Source organism: Grus americana, chromosome 19, assembly GCF_028858705.1.
Source record: "Grus americana isolate bGruAme1 chromosome 19, bGruAme1.mat, whole genome shotgun sequence".
NCBI lineage: Eukaryota > Metazoa > Chordata > Aves > Gruiformes > Gruidae > Grus > Grus americana.
The window spans coordinates 11,890,970-11,912,428 of NC_072870.1; the positions used below are offsets into that span (position 1 = coordinate 11,890,970).

Here is a 21,459-nt window from a genome sequence, read left to right on the forward strand (position 1 = left end):
GTAATTACTGCCATTCTCTGTTTAAAGGCTACTTTAGCTGATGGCTTAGATGGGTGTCAGGGGAGGAGGAACTAGGCTTGCACCTTGGCTAGGTGCAAAGCAGGGGCAAAAAACCACCTTACAGCCTAAAGCAGCACGATGTGGTATATGTATATACGGTGGCTTTTCTTTTTAGTCAGTTGCTAACATTGCTGTGGTTGGTGCACAGGCGGGGAGTTAAAAGATGATGTGCTGATGAATCTTTCCGAGGCACGCCGAGAGAACAGCTCTACAAACACGACCGAATCCCCCTGCTCCTCTGCGCCCACATGGACTCCCTCTGCACTGCATCTTCCCAAGGGCAACAGCCAGCAGGCACGTTCTGTGTCAGTATCTACAATCCCATCTTCAGATTCTCTTGCCTCGAGTCACGGACCTTCTATCTATGCAGAAAACCTCCTGGACCCTTTTGCATTCCCTGCACACAGTGGAAGGTTAACACCAAGGACTCCTCATAGCATCACCATCACTCCACCAACCACTCCTCAAACCAAGAGATGGCATAAGTTGAAGCCACCACGGACTCCTCCCCCTCCTTGCCGGAAGGTTTTTCAGCTGCTACCTAACTTTCCAACCCTCACAAGGAGCAAGTCCCATGAATCACAGTTGGGAAACAGGATAGATGAAGTTCCTCCAATAAAGTAAGCACGACACTTCCTCCTTCCCCGTGGTCACTGGTGGGCTGTGTTCATACCAACAGGTGTTCAGTGCTCCAATTCTGACTCTGAAAGAGCTGGTGTCCAGTTGCCTTGTCATGGTTTCACTGGAGTCTGAAAATCTGTATCAGGCTATTCTAAGATAACCACAAAACCTGCTTCTTAATAGTGTGCTTTACTTGAAATTTATTTGAATTTATTTGAAATTACAACCGCTGGGGAGATTGGGATGGCTGCTGCTATTAAAGGGCCCCAGCTATTTTTTCTCAAGCATCTAGTAGCCAATTCCACATACTGTAATTCTGTCCTTAAATGTTCCTTGCAGTTCAGGTGGCTGGTATCCTTTTATGTTTTTATCTTAAGATGTACATTAGCTGCTAGCTTGAGCTTTAAAACATGTTTATTACAACTGTAGCTCTATAACAAGGCAAATGGTCTTAGGCTACACCTTTTTTTTGGACTGATCCAGGCTTTGAGATATGCTTTTTTTGTGTAGGTAGGATGGGAAGGTATTAATCTAACATTTAACTCATAGTTGACACTGGGAATGAAATGTGCCTTCCAAAGACTCTGGCTATCCCTAAACGTTGCAGAAACTTAGGTCAGCATCCAGATTCTGTAGCAGGCACTGGACCATTACAGCTTACCCTAACTCTGTGACCACAGAGCTGGAAGAGCTCAAATCGCGTGTTGTACTTGGGACCTTGTTGCAAGATTACATTTTTATTAAAAGGAAACTAGCCCAGCTCAGAATGGAGTTGAGATTTTGGGTGTGAGCATTACCAGAAAGGGCTGTGCTTTTGATGCATTAAAGTGTGTGTCCTGTCACATAAATATGAATGTCTAAAAAAAAATTTTTTTTTTTCTCTCTAGGTTTGGTAAGAGATTTTTACAGGGCTGTCTCTGTTTCATTGCTGAGAAAGAAGAGCCTGTCCTTGACACCTATCTGTTGATCATTCCTCTGCAACCTCTGGAGGTCCTCAATAGGGCCTTCAGTCCCAGAGTTTCTGTTACCTTTAACAGGAGTGTGGCCTACTGCAGGATATTTGCATGGTCTTTTTTGTACCTGGTATTTCTTCAGATGACAACAGCGAGGAAAATGAATACTGATGTTTAAAGGATTAAAGCAAGGGCTTTGGGTGTATTTGCTTGTCTGTGACTTCAGACAGCTGTTAACTGGTGCCTCTTGGTACTGGGAATCATGTCATACCTAACCATTTAGTATCTTTGGATATTCATTGCCAAGTATCTCTGTAATTAAATTAGTTGTGTGCAACCTTCTGAGAAACGCTTCAGCATGTGCTTAAATGTGGAATACTTCCTCTCACGTTGCTGAGTCTGTTCATGCGTTTAAGGGTTTACAGAACTGGGACTTGTGCTTTTATCCAGTAATTATCAATGCCATTCAGTGTCGTAGCTATCCTGATGTGACTCTGTGTGTGTGTCTCACAAACACACCCTGTAACCTTGGAAGCTAACGTAGAGAGATACGGGCATCTTGGAAAGTGTCTCACCTTTTTGTAAAGTATAGAAGTCCAAATAAGGACATTGTAGCACCACACGTGTATGTAATGCCCTTTAAAACAAAATTCCCAGGAATTACTTTCAGAAATGAAAAAGCATAGGAAGAAAATTGTAAAATGAAAATGCAAGCAGAAATCCGAGCTTTTCTGTGGAGAGTGATAAGAATTTATGCAATAAATAAAAAAGGCATTAGAATAAATTCCAGCAGAAATGAAAAATTTTGGTGCTTCTGTGCATGTAGTCATATTGTCCCTTTTAAAATCTATACTGTAGGCTCTTCTAAATCCCATTCAATTCCAGAATTTGTTATATTCATCAGGACTTCAGTAAGGCTTTAGCTATCTTAACTGATGTTAGCAGCCATCTTAACTGTTGTATTATGATTAATTCAGATGACTGTGCATTTAGATGGCCACACTAGATCAGCAATATTCCTTGGAAAAGCAACTAGTCATTCCAGCCCATTCTAAGACGATGAAGACCACAGATACCTTTAAAAGTTCACTGGAATAATGATAAAAAAAGAATCTGGTGCCACCTAGGGTCAAAGGAAGAGACTGACTTTTTGTAAGCATTGACAGTGTCCAGCCTTGAAGCTGTGTTGATGTCTGCAGATTTGAGTTTTCTCCAGATTTGCAATAAGGCTATAGATTTAATTCAAGAAATATGCCAGAATGTTAGTATTTGAGAGTTTTCAGGAAGTTATGTGATACAGCCACTGGAGCGCTGGACTGGCATTTTGAAGTCTCTTTCTCCCTTTCTGCACTTATCAGTTAGTTAAATGATCTCACATAAATCTTTTTATTCTTCTGGGTCACACTGGCCCTATCTATAAAATGCAGGTAATAATTTGCATTGTAAAAGAATATTCTGAAGTCTGCTGGCGCTGCATTAAAACTAGGTGATGGTATTTGTGGTAAACTAATTGGGAGTAAAGTCTGAGTTTCTACTTTGTTTTAAGAATGGCCTAGACCTACTCAGATGGACTTCTGTAATCCCTAAACGTAGAACATAATGATTTAACAAAAAGAAGGAAGAATTATGATTCTACCACCAAATCTTATCTTACATTGCCTCCATATGAAAACAAATAAAAGAGTAGTATAGTATCTGATAGCTTTACAGCAAAAGGGAAACCAGTCTCAGCTGTGCTACTAACAGTGCTGTGGCTACTAGTCCTTGTCTATGGCAGCGATCGCTTTGTTTCTGTCTAGACTGGTAAGCACCACTTGTGGCTACTGCTTCCCTAAAACATCCTTTTGTTCTCCGTCAGAACTCTCCCAAGGATCCCCTCAAACGGTACGAAGAGACTTTGGCTTAGCTGTAACACACAGGTAAGCAGCACCTGCTGCGGGAGCCACAGATGAGACGGAGGGGCAGCCCAGGACTGCGTCCTGTGTAGTGCCTTTGGAGCAGGGACGACCCTAAGATTGGTTTGAAGTTGGCTCGGGTGCCTCTTTTGCTATAATGTGTATTTCAGCTTCATTTCTTTTTAAAACGTCACTGATGTGTCCAGCATTTGCAATCCTTTTTACAAAGCCAATTGATTCGTGATTCCGTAGTGAGCAGCGTACCAGCAGTAGCAATGCTGTGTACGGGCTGCTAGGACAAGCATGCCAAAGTGTAACAATGCCTTTTCTGAAACACTTCCACTGCTACAAATGAAAGGGAAGCTGTTCCTTCCTGCCTACCTGGAAAGAGCATATCTTTCCTTTTCCCTCCCTCGTGGCTTCCTGCATCCGCCCTTCCCAAATCCAAACCAAAACTGGGCTAGGCAGTTCTAATGCCAAACAAACCAAGCTGTTTAATTTTCTGGTAAAAGGCATAACATTCCTACCACCACCCACTCACCATAAATTGGGTCCCAGATCTACAAAGATGTTGAGGTGAATATAAGCAGCACCATATATAAGCAGCCACAATGTAAGTGGCACGTCCTGGTGACCTGAGGAGGGACGCCAGCGACTGACGGGCAGCGCATGCTCATGGGCTGGATCTGCACTTGCAGTGTCTGCTAGCTGCCCCCTCTCAGAGTACCTGCTTGTTTCATGAGGTGAAGCTCAATTCCAGTTTGAGGGGTTTTTATGAAAAGAAGCAATACTCTGTCACTTGGGTATCTTTGACTGCATGAGGCTTCAGATCTGTAATTGCTGAGCTGCAGCTGTGAGGGCGTTCTAGAGATGTGTGTCCATGCACACCCTGTCTCCTTGGCAGACACCTCTGAGCACCTCTCCACCCTGTTCCAAGAGTGGAGAATGAGCAAGAGATCAGCAGAGTTGGTGCCAGCCTACTTTCGGTTGCTTTCTGATCAGAAATGTGAGAAGTCTCTTCCACACCACCACTTGCCCTTTCAGAAGGGGCTAAAGGAGCACAGCCTGTCTGTAACTACCTACAAAAGTGAATGTCCCTTTAGACACCAGTTAACATAATTTCCCCCCCTTGTCTCCACTTAGGTTCTCTACAAAGTCTTGGTTATCTCAGATTTGCCAAGTCTGTCAGAAAAGCATGATGTTCGGGGTGAAGTGTAAGCACTGCAGGTGAGCACACGGTGATGATCTTTTTCAGAAAAACTTTGCATTTGATTCATTAAAGTTTGCCAGTGACAAGTATCTCTTGATGTGACGCACTCTTAACAGTGGCATTGTTTTTCCAGTCAGCTTCTGAACTGGTAAAGGGATGCTTTGGCACAACTTACACTTAGGCTGGCAGCCTGACACACAGATGGACCAAATTTATTTCCCTGCCACAGGCTTCCTACCTGATCACGGGCAAATCTTGTAGTGGGAGCTGGATACCTAAACAACAGTGAGGATTTTAATTTTTGCTTTTCTGGGTTGTTAGTCCAGAATGCTGAGATTTTAGTGCTTCACTGTCGCAGGATGAGAGTCAGTGAAGGTAACTGTATTAAAAATAAATCAGATGCTAAGATATGTATATGGCTTTCATTAGCCTAATGACACACATAATAGTATTCTTCATATGAATGCCTGCTGCTCTGGGGCCTGGAGCATTCCAGAACTCCCTCTGAGATTAGCATAAGAATTACAAATTAAGGGTAGGCTTCCTCTTTTTGGGAAAGAACAAGTTGCTATTTAACATGTAACGTTTCTCTTTCAGATTAAAATGTCACAACAAATGTACTAAAGAGGCACCTGCTTGTAGAATATCCTTCCTTCCCAGTAAGTAATTTTCTACAAGTTCTTAGCATTTCAATGTAATTGATGGTATCACAAGAATAAAAAGTCTGATTAAAGCTTTTTTCTCCCTTCTCCAACCTGTTTTTCAGTAACAAAAATAAGAAGAACAGAGTCTGTCCCTTCAGATATCAATAATCCAGTAGACAGACCAACAGAACCACAGTTTGGAACTCTTCCCAAAGCACTAACTAAAAAGGTGCGTGGTGACTGAAGTGAGTCTTGTGTCTGTAAGTCACTGAGGAGCTACAATAAGGAGAGGCGGCAGCCATACCTCGCTGGTTGGGGCAAGAATGGCACCTTGAGCTTTCGCTTTGCGAGGAGACTTTGATATGTGACACTTCTTGTAAAACACAGGTTGTGCACAGCTCCAGCTGCCTGCTCGCTTAGCAAAACTATGCTATGATGGAGGCTAGGGACAGCTTTCCCTTCACTGTTGTTCAGTAAACATTGAGGGGAATTCTTTCTTTTTATTGTTTTCTCACGAGCGCCTTTCCTTGCTTGCAGGAGCATCCACCAGCAATAAATCATCTGGACTCTAGCAGTAATCCTTCTTCTACAACATCATCTACACCATCTTCTCCAGCACCTTTCCAGTCTTCTAACCCTCCCAGTGCAACACCTCCCCCAAACCCATCTCCTATGGGCCAGAGGGATGGGCGGTTTAACTTCCCAGGTAAACTTAGCTTTTTCAGGAGACTTCTGCCAAGATCAGAAAGGCCTCTCTGCAAGCAGGGCCTGACCAAGCTTCCTAAGTAGTTGCAGGTTTCTGAATCCATGGTTGTGTCTAAAGCAAGGTGTGAAGGTGTGTCTTGTTACCTGATAAAATGGTCTGTTCTTAAAAGTTTTTAAGTGGTATCAACAAGATACCTTAGCAGGAGACAGATTATTAGGGAGTGCTGGCACCTTTCTTAAATGATTTGATCTTTCTGTTTTCTCCTTTTTTGCAAAAAAAACCCCAAACAAAAACAAACCAACAAAACCCCACAAACCAAACCCTAAAAAAATTAATTATATTCTTTTTCCTCCCTTTTCTCATTGTACTGTAAAATGTATGCTGCCTGCTGTGTTTGGTTGCCAGTGGCTTTAAATTATGAGTAAGTTGATTGCTAGAGCAAAAGGTGAAAACAAGAACTGCAATGAAATACTTTACCAGTCCCTTCCAAAAGATAACCAACAACCAACACCCATTTTTAAACTATTGACATACACATGTGGTGGAGAAGAATTTACCCTACATACTTCACAAATTAAGGACCCAAATGTGCAGTCTTTACCAGTCGATAGAAGCAAGAATCTCTGACAAGGTCAAAGATTTACATAGTGAGAATAAATTTAATTCCTTTGATCTGGAAATGAAGTCACATGCTGCTCAATAGCTGCTACTTCTAGCTTTCAACATTGCTGTATTCTGCATCAAGCTTTTGATCTGTGAGTGAAAGTCGCTATTTTAGCCTACTCAAAAGGAGCAGAAGCGGAGCCAGTTTAGTACAAGGATTCTACTGCAGCTACTTTGTACTAGGACATACTGTTCAAATTCACTGAAATAAAAAATATGCTTGGAAATGGCTCATGAGCTTCAGCTTCTCTGGGTGCATCTCTGAAAAGCTGAAGCCATGAGAAAGCGTCGAAGCACCAGCTTTTACCTGAGCCTGCCTTTTACCATTCTTGGGTTCTCTAAATTTGCTTCTGCCACTTGAAGTCTGAATGAATGTGTTGTTTTCCCTCCAGACCGTTTGCTTATTGATAATGTGGCTTTCATTTGATAAGTATCGTCTATCACAGTCTTCCAAAAATGCATGTGCTGAAGTTCACCCCCTCAAGCAGGCTGATAATCTACTAATCTGTTTCCCAACAGTGAGTTGGGACTAATTCATTGAATGCGTATGGGGCACTTACTGATGATCCTCTAACTTGTTTGTGTTTTTTTTTTCTCCTGATAATTTTTTTTGCTGTCCTTTATTTAAAAAAAAATTTAAAAAAAGCTGCCTACTACATTCAGCATAGACAACAATTTGTCTTCCCAGGTGAGTTGATTGTTTTAATTCTACTAACCGGCTTCTACTGCCAAAAAGTAACTTGTTTGTAAACTTCTGCATGCTGCCCAAAACCAATAATTGTGCTTTGAAAAGTATCTAAACTGATTAAAACTTTCCCTTATCTTGGTATATAATTCAGGCCTCTCTCACCTAATATGAGGTAGTGATGTGATTTACTTACTAAGGTGAAACTTGGAATATTCAGTTGTAAAACAGTAGCTTTCTGCTGTGGAATTCTATCCAGAGCCACGTTTTCTGTGAAAAGACTCGCTTTTGGGGTTATATACTTAGCTAGTACAACTGGACACTGTCGGTTCAGGAGTGCTGAGCTCCCTTTATGAACTGAGGCTCTCGGCTCTGGGATTTAAGAAGGATGAAACACTATTCATATGTGAATTTGCATGTACAAACTCATTTTCTCAGTCAACTGTTCAGCTTGCCAACTTAGAAACAGCTTGATTGTTTCCAAAGTGAGAATTGATGATGTGGGATGCCAGGTACGGAGTATTTATTCTGAATTTTGGAAGGATTTGCAACCCAAGCCGAATCTCCTGTGCACTAGTGACACTGCACAGACTAGGTGCTGTTGGAATACATGGCCTGCAGTATAGATGAATTCAAACGGCCTCATTCTGTGAGGACCAAAGTATTACTGATTGTCCAAGGCAACCTGAAGGTGTGTGAGCAGTTCACAAACAAAGACTGACCTTGAAAGACATTACAGATAAGTAGGTGAATGGGAAGAAGGCTGGGCTCGGTCAGTAGGTGTGGAAGTAACCAGGAAAGATGAGCACAGTTTTAAATGACTAGCAGTATAAAATCATACGTGGTTGAGTTTACTTTAGAATTTCTGAATAAGCAGCAAATAATTACTATTGCAATGTTAAAACTTCTGATCTATTAAAGTGTAAAATATGTATCATAAATGTTTCTACTTTCCCAGAAATTCCCAGTCCTGCACAAATAGCACAACCTCCAGAAACTGCTGCAGACACTAAGTAAGTATAGTTTTAAATTCTTTTATTTGCATAGCATTTACCTGATAATCTTCAGATCAGTCTGAAGGGTATGTTATGACCAAAATTGAATTTCCCATCTGAGAACTCACAGGATGATTTTTAGACAGCAAGGGTGATACTAATATTCCCAGTTTTATAAAGCTGAACATGATATTTACTTTCAATCAGACAGTAAGAAATCCATTACTTTAATATCTAGTTACGATTATGTGTGCATTCCCGAGATCAGAAAGGTCTGATGAAATAGAAGTTACAGAGTTTTATGATTAAAAAAGAGCATGGCACGCTTGGCTGCAAGCAGACATCTTTTTAAGGACTGGAGCTGTAGGGCATGCACGTAGAATTTTAGCTTGCATTGCCAGCAGTCACGCTTGCTTCTCTGCTGTGGGTGTTTCAGGAGTAGGAATAGGAGTATCCATTACTGGAACATTGTAATGATACAGCCATGGCACTGCCAAACCAATTCCGATCACTTAATTATTGAAAATCACTTCAAAGTCTTTGTCCCTCATTTGCCAAAGGAAGCTTAGAAAGTCCTTATCTGTTAAGTGGGGCAGTAATTGTATTTTTCCCTGACCTACTATAATGCTACCGAGATCTGTTCTCTATTTGTGTCTTTCCACTACGCTAATGGCATATGTAGCAGCCCGCTTTTCTAACTCGGGCGGATACGCAAACATTAGTTTCACTGTAAACCTGTTTTCTCTTGTTAGTGCTGATCAGCAGCCAGAGACCGATGGAGTCGAATGTGAAGCAGAGGTAGGTTTTCTGGCTTCCCTTTTGTACAATCAGAAGTGCCATGTTGAAAGTGCAATAAAAAAGTTGTGGCCCTGGAATTATGAACGTAGACTAGCTGTGCCTTACCTCAGTTCCACTGAACTGTTTCTACTGCCAAGATCTCAGCTGAAAATTCGTGGTTTCTGTAACCAGGCTGAAACAATGAAGTACTTGTAACAATAATTAGCTTTTTCTAATTGGGCTAGGATGCTATTTTTCAAACTTGGCGTAGCTGTTTTTACATTACAAGAGCTGCAGGCCTGCTGCTGGAGCCGAGAGGTCTAAATGCTCTGCAGACCTCAAATCTGCAAGTAATGCGTGTGTAGGTGCCACCTCATGGTAGATCCTGCAAAGCATGGGCTTATTTTTTGCATAGGAAAGCCTTTGCATACCTATTCACAAGAGTTGGTGATTCTGGTGGTGCCCAAGCATGTGTTCAGCTTGTAGTTTGAACACTTAAATGGGTTTCTGTAGGGATGAGTAAACTAATAGGCACAGAATTGATTTCGACAGAAATTACTGGATTTTGGATCGAGCTTGTTGATTTTTAGAGCACTTCTATCTACCAGGAGAATTTTAGTAATCTCAAAAAAAAAAAAAAAAAGCTGCACCTACATTTCTTTGAAGAACAAAGAGGTGCTTGACCCTTCCTTTTAGAATGGGCGGTAGCGTTTTCCCCCACATGGAAGGCCAAATTGCGAGAGATGCCGAGTCCCTCGATGTTAGTGCTGGTTCTACAAATTTAACTCTACGTGGGATAAAGCCTTTCTTGTCCTCACCTGCATGCACTGACATACAAAAGGTGTATGCCTTTTTGTAGCCCTCTGGATGACTTTCTCTTGTGAGGTCTGTTTCTAGAGCTGTGGTCAAATGCATACATCAGCCCCCTGCGTTCTCCCAAAGCAGCCTCTGCTGCTGGCTGGCACAGGCTGCTCCTGCCCCTCAGGTGGGGCTCTTGGCACGTGTTTCCCTTGTCTTTTTGTAAACAGGTAGAAGAACCGGAGACTAATAAATCGGAACCTGAAGATGACGAGGATGAGGTGGAAGATTTGCCAAACAGACGGCCACACTTGCAAGGGATGATCTATCGCAAACCTAGCCAGACCAGCGTCTACCTGCAGGAATGGGACATTCCCTTTGAACAGATCGAACTGGGGGATCCTATTGGCCAAGGACGGTGGGGGAAGGTTTACAAGGGGAAATGGCACGGGGAAGTGGCCATCAGGCTCTTGGAGATAGACGGGAACAATCAGGATCATCTCAAGCTCTTTAAAAAGGAGGTGATGAACTACAGGCAGACCCGGCATGAGAACGTGGTACTTTTCATGGGAGCATGCATGAACCCTCCTCATCTAGCAATCATTACCAGGTAAGTATGTAGCATCTTAGTATTATTTTAATATATATATATTTATATAAGATATATAGATAATATTTATTTTATATATATAAAAATAAACCTCTCGCTGTAGTCAGGAGGTGGCAGACATGAATGCAGTCTGTGTTGCTCAGTCTGTTTCGGATACTAGGGATGTCTCCTTTTAGGGAGTATATACTTTTTGGCAATTGTCTTTTTATTTTTGAATTCTTAAATAATAAAATCCCAAAAGCAGGAGAAAAAAAAAACTGGAACAGACTGTTCCTCTGCCACCTACTTCCAGATGGTTCCAATTCAGCAAAGTGACAATAAACCAATGTGTGAGGCTGATAATGCAACAGTTATCTCTTCCTTTCTGTTCCTCTTAGGGACACTTGCTGATTAAGCAAAAATATCATTTTTCTCCTCTCTTCCATTTTTAATACTTAATTGAGATGAGGATCATTTAGCCCCTAAGTAACAGCTTTTTGGGATGTTCATATGCAGACTGAATTTAAGTAAGGCCAAGGGCACGCCTTCTCATAGTCTGGCGAGGAGGTTCTCAGTCATTTCTAACTGCCAGTTCCAAAAGAAGTTTCCTGCCCAAGTCACCAGTAGCACCAGCCGCAGATGCTGGTGCTCAGATTTTGAAAACTGGACTTCAGATGTCAGAGCAGTATAACAACTCTGGGTCTCTGAAGAAATACATAAGCATCTGTGGCATATCTTTGAGCATGCTCAATATTTTAAAGACCTTTTTAAGGACTGTTGTTCCTCTTTCCGGTAGCTTCTGCAAAGGAAGGACGCTTCACTCGTTTGTAAGGGACCCCAAGATATCCCTGGATATTAACAAAACCAGGCAGATAGCACAGGAGATCATTAAGGTAAGGGTATGTTATGCTAACGGAGACAACTTGTGTCAGTTGTTCATTGTTCTTACACATACAGACTTGGGCAGAATTGTGGAGCCCACGGCCACTTCATGCTTCAACTAAGAGTACCCTTCCAGCAGCGCTATTATGCAGACTTCCCTTGCACCCTTCCTGCATAATTCAGATACCTGCCGCATCCCCGCTTACAATTAATCATTTACGCTGGAGAAATCAGAGTAAATGTGTATTAGAAAGCAAAGCATGCCCAGAGTTACAGGCTTGTAAATAATGAAAAAAAAAGTTTACATCTCTGCATATATTTCCCAGGGCATGGGGTATCTTCACGCAAAGGGGATTGTGCATAAGGATCTGAAATCCAAGAATGTTTTCTATGACAATGGGAAGGTTGTGATCACTGACTTTGGATTATTTGGAATTTCGGGTGTGGTTCAGGAAGGAAGGTAAGTGGAGGTTTCAGTGCTTGGTCCACTTCTAGAATGATAAATAATGATCAAGTAGGGAAACGTTTGGATGCATTACATAGCACAAGTGAGGAATGTTGGTTGCTTTAGTACATACACACGTTTTTGGAATATGCACTTCGTTCTCTTTTTTTAAGCAGAGTTCTTTCTACAGTTCCAGTAGCACAGAGCTAGGAAGCTCTGTATGGATTAAGACACAGAACACAAACAAAACTTTAAGCTGAAGAATGAGCTGGAGAGTCAGGCTAACACATGTGTGTTTTTAATATGGCAAGAAAATTAGGAACGAAATGTCAATGAACATATTGGAGTAAATAAAGTCAAGGCATTAGGTGGAAGTAGTAGTGTTTCAGTACCACTTCTTTCTTTTGAACTCAGGAGGGAGAATGAATTGAAGCTGCCTCATGACTGGTTATGTTACCTGGCCCCTGAAATTGTTCGTGAGATGGCCCCTGGGAAAGACGAAGACAAGCTGCCTTTCTCCAAAGCTGCAGATATCTATGCCTTTGGGTAAGAAAGGAACACCTCAGAGTACCACAGGAGCTCGCTAAATGGGATTTGCTGCAGACCTGAGCCTTGCGAGTCAGCGGTCCTCTTCTCATAGACTCGGGATTCTAGTTGGGACGCATTTTTCTCATCTACTACAAAAGTCATGGGTGGGAGGGATTTCCTGCACAGCGTTGTACACCTTCCAGAACTTATCTGAAGAAATTGGAACAGTGCCGGGTTTTGTGTCTTTCTCCTAAAAGCATGCGAAGGCTTGATTTGTCTGTTGCTGTTGCAGGACTGTGTGGTATGAGCTCCAAGCCCGAGAATGGCCTTTCAAGAACCAGCCTGCAGAGGCACTCATCTGGCAGATTGGGAGTGGCGAAGGAGTGAAACAAGTCCTTGCAACTGTTAGTTTGGGGAAAGAAGTCAATGTAAGTACCTCAGTTGCAGGAATCCTTCCATATAGCTGTTTATCAGGAAAAGAGGGAGCTGCTTAAAGAGATTTATTTTACTCTTACAACTCTAAAGATAAAGGGCAGGAGAGAGAACAGGTTAGAATGGGACACCAGGTTAGATGCTAAGCCTCTGCCCATAACTAACATACTGTTTGATGATTAGAATGTCCAAGACCTCTATTAAACAGAATCTCTGGCTGGGCTCGCACAAAGCACAGTGCTCAATGAGTTGCTTGGTCTGCGCAGTTGACCTGTGAACTAAGTGGAGATGATGAGCCACAAATATCCTTTTGCAGGAAATTCTCTCGGCGTGCTGGTCGTTTGATCTCAGTGAGAGACCTAGCTTCACTGTCCTCATGGATATGCTTGAAAAACTGCCAAAATTGAATCGTCGGCTCTCCCACCCAGGGCATTTCTGGAAGTCTGCTGAGTGAGTATTTGGTACTGCTAAGAACGTTTATGCCACTCAGAATTTGCTAACTGGTCATTTCTGTGCTTTTTTTTTGCCTTCCTGGGGGCTGTCAGAGCCTCTGAGCGTGCTGTTCTGCTTTTCTAGTTACTAGGAAATTATGCAATTAAGCTTGCGTGCTTCAGAGAGTTAATTTCTTACTTTAACTTTGACCTCCCTCCTTCAGCAGATTACCTACCCACCTTCATGTCTGGTTTCAGAGAGTATCTACCAACAGTATTGGAAGGGGCTCACGCTGACCCCAAAGCAGTTAGGATTTCTCCTGTTACGGCTTTTATTGACTGAGGAAGGGAAGGATCAAAGAATGTGCCACCATTTCCCTTTGAAACTGAACCATTGAATTTTGGAACAGTCTTGACTTAGTAGCCTCCCTCAAGGAGTATGTGGGGAAAAAATCCAACCCCCCACCCCCATAGGGAAAGGTGCCCAGTTTGCACAGGCAGCATTAGTCCCGTCTCAGAATAACTGACTTCTGGGGAAAAACCAAAGTAGGTGGTAATCACGTGGCGAGTGATTTAGAAATCCTGAAGATGCAATACACTGACAGCTAGGGATGAGTTGCAATGCTTGGACTGAGTGTCTAAGTTGGAATTATGTCAAGATTTGGACCAAGGAAAGATAATACACAGGAAGTCAGCGTAAATCCTTGTCAGATTGTGATACTTTCAAAGTCAGGTTCTGTGTTGCAATTGGGGAAGAAAAAGTCTCATACGATCAAGCATCCGTAAACTATCAGAACTGGAACAAGTCTCTCAAAACACCTGACTTTACATCCCACGACACCGTTGCGACAGACCAGACCAGAATATCAAACTCATTGCAGTTCGGAGTGGGTTAGCACAAAGCCACAAGGCCTAAAGCTTTCAGCCTCCCTTCCCATGAGTAACCTGTCACTCCCAGAGGAGGACGGTTCCTAGTTCCACTTGTACCAAAACCAAGTGGAAGCGGAGCAGATACAATTTCTGGAGCCAAGAGACTGAAGCCCTCACCCCAGACCAATTTTATGTCAGTTGTCTCCTCTCCACTGCTGGCTGCTGCTACCCCGAGTAGCTCCGACTGGCTGCTGCTACCCCGAGTAGCTCCGACCGACCGCAGTGAACAGGCTGGGCCCGCAAGCCACAGGGCAAGGAACCCGCTTACAGTTCTGTGAGGCACAGGGTTACGTTTTGGTGACCTCAATGGTTTTTCTCAAAGTCTGGGGAAGATCAGACATGTTTGCAACCAGTGCCCATTCACAACATTCTTTGCTCACTGTTTATTTTCATTTACTGAACCTCTAATACTTATTTTCTCCTTTTTCTCCTTTTTTTGGTGTTTAATCTAGCCCTTTCTTTCCCACAACCCTTCACGATCCTCCTGCAGTACCTTATCTGACATGCTTGTCAGGCAACTGTCATGGCATTTGGTGCTTTGGTGGGTTGGCTTCTTCCGGGATTTGGTTGACAATTTTGCCATTTCTCTCTTGTGCATTTTCCCTAACGTTTGTACTGGATCCCCGATACGTTACGATGTCTAACAACTTTAAATGCGAAATGCCTCTCCACAATGGTGGCCTCATCTTTATACAAAAGGACACTTGCCATCAAAGATCAAATGCTTACTCCTCGCTCACTGATAAGTAGAGCTGCCTGGTATTTTTCCCTTACACTGGACAGGTATACACGTGTGTCGCAGCACACGTTTATAAAGGTACAACAGAGGGCTGCGATGGCTTTACGCTTGGCAGTGGGGAGGCAAGGTGTCTTTCCGCACCCTGCACACTCACTACTCCAGTGGAGCTCACAGCTACGCTTCAGTCCTTGTGATATCAATTGTCAAGAGTTTTTAAAATAAAAAAATAAAGAGAAACCAACAAAATCTGAGCTAAAAAATGGACTTGCATGTAATTGCTGCTGCTTATCTGCCCTTCAGTCATAATTTAAGGGAAACAATTTCTTCCCTCTTCTGGCCAAAAGCATGCCAAACCCTGTTTCCAGGCACAGCTTGCGTTCCCAGATCTATACCCAGCTACCTTGAGGACATGCTTTGCAGCTCCATTATCCATTCCTCCAAGTCATCAGCTTCACTTGTGACATTTCCTCCCTCTTTTTTTTTTTTTAAACTAATCCTCCCCTGCCTCCAAGGAAGATTGTTGCATTTAATTTGTTTTATGTTATGAAGACAGCAGTTCTTTTGCCAGGAGATTTGCATGATACAGCAGCGTCCTTTGGTAATATTTCTGCCTTTCTACAGAAACACACTGTGCTCCAACACTATGGTTCTGTGTGTCAACACTTGCACGCCCTTACTTCTCTCTACAGTAAGATTCGCTTGCATTGCATCATTAACTCTGATGACTGATGTGACATCTTTCAACCTACCTAACCAGACAGCACAGAGCAGACCGAGCCCGGGCTGTCTGCACATTCCCACGCAGACAATCACACTCTCACACTGTCCTCTAACGTCACACTGGAAATGAACTTGAAGTAACGCTTCCCATTTGGGCAGTCCATGCACGAGAATGCTCAATTCCAGAGCAATTTGCCAAGTGATTATTTTGGATTAGTGTTTCCATAGGGAGTTATTCTTGAACAGCTTGTGGAACTGCGGAATGATGTCTTATGTAGTACCTACCCTAATTATTTTTCTCTGGGTAGACTGACCGACACCCCCTCTCCACCCCCACAAATGGTTCCTGTCAATTTGCATACGTTAATACTTTTTCTCTGCTCAAAGCATTTAATAGGGGAGAAGTACTTTAAGTGTCAGTATTAATTATCAGCATTGACAGCTGAATTAGTGCTCATTGAAATGAAAGTGCAGGCAGCTCAGTAGTTGTTCAGCCCCTGGAAACGGCATTATGTTCAAGTCACACTTGGAGGCTTTCTGTAGCCACCTCAGCCAGAGCCCTGCTCGGATTCAAAACCCAGTAAAGACACGTTCACATCCCCTCTGACAAATCCTTTGAGAAACCCCGCACTAACCCCGTGCTTTATTCTGGAGTAAGCTTTGTAATACATGGTTCTCAAGGGCTTGCTTTAAATAACTGAAAACTAACTCTCATGGTGTCTTTTTCCCTTCCCTCCCATATTTCTTTGTAGGTTGTAGCTACTGGTGCAATAATGGGCTCCACCTTGCATGCTTCCATGTGTTGTATCCTAACTGGCAACTTGGACAATCACCTTCCATTTAAAAAAGCAAAAACAAACTACGAAATTAACCCATGGACATAATCAACACTTTATCCGAATCCTCCTTTTCTGCCTTTTTCCGCTTGGTGTGGGCTGTTAGCTTGAATAACAACTCCTGTCTGTGAGAAGTTACTGTCTAACAACGTGGCCATCTTTCACTCCTGAAGCGTTTCAGCAGGCTGTAACCTCCTCCTGGGGAGGGTTTGGGGATCTGCTCTCTGAACTAACCAGGCGCAAGCGGCAGTGAGGGCCGTGCATCCTGCCCAGCAGGTTGGGGGTTCCCTGAAACTGGTGTGACTTGCGTGTGTCCGGCGAGTCTCACGAGGCAGAGGGGTGCAGGTTCCCAGTTGCAACCTGAGGTTCTGTCTGTCATCCTTAGTGCTGGACTGTGGCTTTGTGACAAAGGTAACGGGGACATTTTCACAGGCACAGCCGATGACCGAATGCTCCGCTCGCACTGCAAACCAACGCGAGTTAAGGGCCAGGCGGTGCCAGTTCTCCCTGGGACCAGAGCCGGCAATTTTGTCAGGGGCTGGATGAAGCTGGTGCAATTCCTGAGCGGAAAGGCTGGTCCTTGCTCTGCTTGGAGCAGACTGCTGTCCCTTAGCCTACTGGGGACAAAGCCACAAGTGGTGCCCAGAACTGGCCCATGTGGGTCAGCTGGGATCAGCCACGATGCTGTGTAAAAGAGGAGGAAAGCAAGAGCACTCTTCGGTTCCTCCTCCTCCCCTTGCACATTGAGTGCTGTGAATTTTATGATTTGCTTCTGTTTACATCCCCTGTTCAGCAAAACGTCTGACTTAAGATCAGGGGCTTGGCAGAACTGTAGGTAACACAGCAAATATGTGCCTTTTTAAAAAAGGTCTTTTTTCATTCTTGACCGATTCACGATTTGGAAAAACTGTCTTGTTTTGGAGGGGAGAGGACAGGGACAGAGAAGAACACGCACCAAGAACCAGGGAGGTTTTTGCTGTCTTCAGTGAGGACAAACACACCCACGTATTCATTCTCTGAGAAGGTCTCCTGCAAGAGCTCACCTGTTAAGGCTGTTCTGCCTTGCCGTCACCTGCGCGCGCGCGCGAGTAGGAAGGCATTTTGAAGTGAGAATGTTTCTAGCTATGCCAACGGTTTAAGGGTGAAGGAAAAGACAGCTTTATGCACTGTAGCTTTGTAAGAAAAATTAAAACTAAGTAACTCTTTCCCTCTCCCTTCTCCTCTCCTTCCCTACTCTTTTCAGCATTAACAGTAGCAAAGTTGTCCTGCGTTTTGAAAGATTTGGCTTGGGAATCCTGGAACCAAGTAATCAAAAGATATAGCGTGGTGTGTAATTGTCTTGTGATAAGGTTGTCTGCCTGCTTACACAAAGCCTCAGAAATCTTCACTGAATCTTCCAAGCTATGACACTGGTGCAGCCGCAGCTGAAAGCCGCACGACCATCGGTTCACAGTCCTGGGTTGTTCGTAAAGTCTGAATTCTGCCTGAGCACCAGCAGTTATTTAAAGAATGTTTACATGATACTTTTGTGTGAACTATATTTTTTAAAACATAATAAACAGTGAATCAAGTTTAACGACAGCCATTCTCAAATAGCACTGAAAAGAAGAACTATTTCTAGTTCATTCTTGTGTCTGTGGTGAATAGGAGCTATCATCTGCCTCGAAAGCGTTTGTTTTCCCTCAGACAAGTGGAACTGCCTTGTTTCGGAATGGCAATGCATCTAGCACGAGGGGCCGGAGCTTTTTCTTTCATTAAGGTAAAAATCAATCTATTGCATTGTGATTCGCCCAAACCAATCACTGAGCTCTGAGGTTTGTTTCAGCAGGATTGGTCCAAGCTCCGAGTTACCTTGAATTAAGTTACACTCGTACAAATCTACTGCTGGCAGGAGAGTTTCTGATCATGTAGGCTGTGTCTCAATTAACGACTCTTCTACACAGAACTCACAATAAAAGCTGCTTGTTCTCATACAATCCCCTAGGAAGCTTAAGAGTTGCTAGCCTTTAAAAAAATAAAACCATGACTTGTTCTAGATCTGCGCACAGGGGCCACATTCTTCTTTTGTAGGCACAAGTTGTAGTCCCTGAAACTAGCAGCAGTTCTGGAAATAGAACACTGACCCGCCAGACGTGACTCTTACTGCCCTAATCGCTATTTCATTTATAGGAGAAAAGATGTTTTCCAGAGTTGCAGGGAGAGGCAAGAGACAAGGGAAAAAGCCATCCTGAAATAATGCAATAAATAAGGTCTTGCTGCACAGAGCTTGTTAAGAGATTCAAAGTCATTCACTCACACAGAGCTCTTAGAGCCGGTCACATTTAAGTTTGCGAGCTGTTTGTTTTAAAACTAGGAATGACAGAAATCTTGCAACCAGGAAAGTTGCCTCTTGGTCTAGAGGATCTGACTCAACAGCTCAGACTTGTTTCAAAGGTTAATTTTAAGATGACCCCACACGCACACACAACGTGTAACATGCAGGTTATTAGGCATACCTCCAGTTACCACATTTACGGTGCCAGTGCATCGTCCCACCTGCACATGAGCTGCAGGCAGTGTTAGCAAAGGCTCCCTCGTGCCTCCCCTTCACATTCTTCTGCCAGCCGGGCAGCGGGAGAACCCTCGTCATACACTGAGTGGTCAGATCCTTTCTGTCCTTACAGTACTCCATTTTGTTGAGAGAGTTCCTCAGGGCTCCCCGGAGTCACCAAATGTCATTTCCCCAACAGCACAGCACGTTGCACCCCCCGCTCCCCCTTTTGCCATCATCGCAAGGGTTTGGCATGAGGCTCACGGGAGGAGCTGCGGTGTCCTGGGGAAGGCAGGCAGGGGGACAGGCGCTCCCTTGGGCTGCCTACGGGTGGCTGACTGGTAGAAAATTAAGTGGCAAAAAAATAATTCCTGACTTCTTTTGAGCAGAGACCTTTGCTCCTACTATGTGCAAATCAGTTATATTCCCTTACAAATACTTTGATAGAGTGACTTTTTAAATGTATCTCATATAAAAGAAAAAAATGGTTTGGTGGCAGCCAAGCATGACACTGCGGTACTCTTTGTCCCCCGTCCTCTCCCCCAGCTTTACACAGCAAATAAACCCCCTCCAACTAGACTGTGTTTTTAATGTACACCACACGGTTCTCTTCAAGACTTGCTACTGTTTGCTCGCTCTCAATAATTTTGTGTGTCAGCAGTTTTAAGCAGAAGTTGTTTTCCCAGCAAATACTGCTTAAATAACAGCAGCACCACACAAGCCTAAAGCAGGAAGAACTGTGCTGCTTCGCACCAGTAACACGAGGAACCCATCAGCTGAAACCCTGCATAGGCTTCACTGTGCATTTGCCTTAGAGAAGAGCAGAAGCTGCTGCTGGGTGCAAATTGTTGCTTTGTAGCCTTGCAGGGCTCAGCAGCCCTTCAGGTAACTCCGTGTTTGAGGGCAGCAGCAGCCTCAGTGCGCTCCTCACTATTTGTTTCTGCTATCTGTGTGCATAAAGCAGGTCCCAAAAACTGGGACACCCAGAACTTCTCAGTCGCCCAACGTGCAAATAGACGGTGTTCCTCGTCTGTTTGTCAGCAGTAACGCTGCTGTGCAAATGTGCAAGAGCAACGCTGGGAAAGCAATATATTCTCAATGTTTTTTCTAATAATATGACTGGCTAGGAGAAGGACAGCCAGCACTGGATGACCAGCCAGATAAAAACAAAATAATTAAAACCCACCATCTCTCCTTCCTACGACTGCCCTTGGGTGTAATCCAAACACGGGCTGTGAAGACCTTCCAGCCCCAGAGGCACGCTGCCTCCTGCTTTAGGCAGGGCTTCCTCCCCTCTTCGGCAGAACTTGCTGTCCCTTCCTGCCGCACTTGGAGCACGCTGCTGGGGACTCATCCCAGCTGAGCACTGCTGGTGGCTTCCCGCTGGGAATCCTGCCCTGCTACTCCGGTCCTGGGTGCAGGAGGGGCTTCAAAACCTGCCTTTAATCATGAGATTTGGGATTCTACTTAGCCTGACCTTGGTTTTATGTTTAACACCCATAAATTGCTGTGGAAAGCAAAGCCCAGCCTCCTGGGCCCAGAGACACCTTACTGTCTCTGGGACCAGTTTTGTTTTAATCAGCTGGTGTAAGACACATGAAAATGGACCAAACCCAGTGGAGTTGCACAGCGGCGAGGGGAGCAGAGCTCTCTTACCCCTCAACACGTTGCAAACCAAGCGACAGTCGTTGGGTTGGGTTGTTTTATGGTCACACGTACTGTCTCCTTGTGTGCTGGTGTAAGGGCGTGACGCACGGTAAGCCCGTACCGATTTGGAGTTGTAAATGTGAAGCTGGCTGTACAATGCTGCTACAGAAGCCACACGTCAGTAGTGAATGTAAATGGAGTCTGTAATATGGTGAAAATGGACACGTTTTCTTTTCAAATGTGATGTAAACTTTGTACAGTAAAAATTTTTTTTTATATTTTCTATCAACTGAGTGTCTTCCAGAATTGCTATTAAATTAATTAAAAATTGTTAGTATTAACAACAGTTTCTGTATTAGTTTATGCAACCAGCAAAAAAAAAAAAAAAGAAAAAGTGCACTCTATGCTAATGAAATTCTGGATATGTAGGAATCTTTTCAGTGAATAAACCTTTGCTCTGGATAAAGCAAGTGTTACAGAATTGTGGTTTGACCTTCCCCCTCCCCCATCTACTTGTAGCCAAATTAAAATACCAGATTTCCATAGCGACCCACTAACACATTGCACTGCGTACAGCACCTGGTGCTGGGGGATTCACGGGACACTGAAGCATTACACATGATGCAGTGACACTGGGGGGCTGTGAAAGCCCACCACGGAACAGCAGCAGCCTTTCAGATGGTGCAGGGTCCCAGGAAACTCACCAGAAGCGCTCCGTGCCTTCTCGCTCCCTCAGCCTTGAG

At 43.7% G+C, this 21,459-nt stretch overlaps 1 protein-coding gene across 2 annotated transcripts in view; it reads left to right on the forward strand.

Annotated features, from left to right (window-relative positions):
• KSR1 (kinase suppressor of ras 1) overlaps nt 1-21,166 on the forward strand; it is a 72,684-nt gene extending 51,518 nt beyond the window's left edge. The window contains exons 4-20 of one of the 2 annotated variants that reach the window (XM_054847424.1): nt 209-680; nt 1,569-1,573; nt 3,493-3,553; nt 4,673-4,756; nt 5,337-5,398; nt 5,506-5,612; nt 5,921-6,089; nt 7,399-7,440; nt 8,396-8,450; nt 9,185-9,230; nt 10,238-10,617; nt 11,393-11,489; nt 11,805-11,938; nt 12,338-12,469; nt 12,744-12,879; nt 13,200-13,333; nt 17,783-21,166. In XM_054847424.1, coding sequence (XP_054703399.1) covers nt 209-680; nt 1,569-1,573; nt 3,493-3,553; nt 4,673-4,756; nt 5,337-5,398; nt 5,506-5,612; nt 5,921-6,089; nt 7,399-7,440; nt 8,396-8,450; nt 9,185-9,230; nt 10,238-10,617; nt 11,393-11,489; nt 11,805-11,938; nt 12,338-12,469; nt 12,744-12,879; nt 13,200-13,333; nt 17,783-17,861 — 2,195 coding nt within the window. In that variant the 3' untranslated portion in view covers nt 17,862-21,166. Of the gene's footprint in view, nt 1-208; nt 681-1,568; nt 1,574-1,807; nt 3,554-4,672; nt 4,757-5,336; nt 5,399-5,505; nt 5,613-5,920; nt 6,090-7,398; nt 7,441-8,395; nt 8,451-9,184; nt 9,231-10,237; nt 10,618-11,392; nt 11,490-11,804; nt 11,939-12,337; nt 12,470-12,743; nt 12,880-13,199; nt 13,334-17,782 lie in introns of those variants that run through there. The other variant, XM_054847423.1, reaches the window with a different exon arrangement.
• Nucleotides 21,167-21,459: the final 293 nt, after the last annotated feature.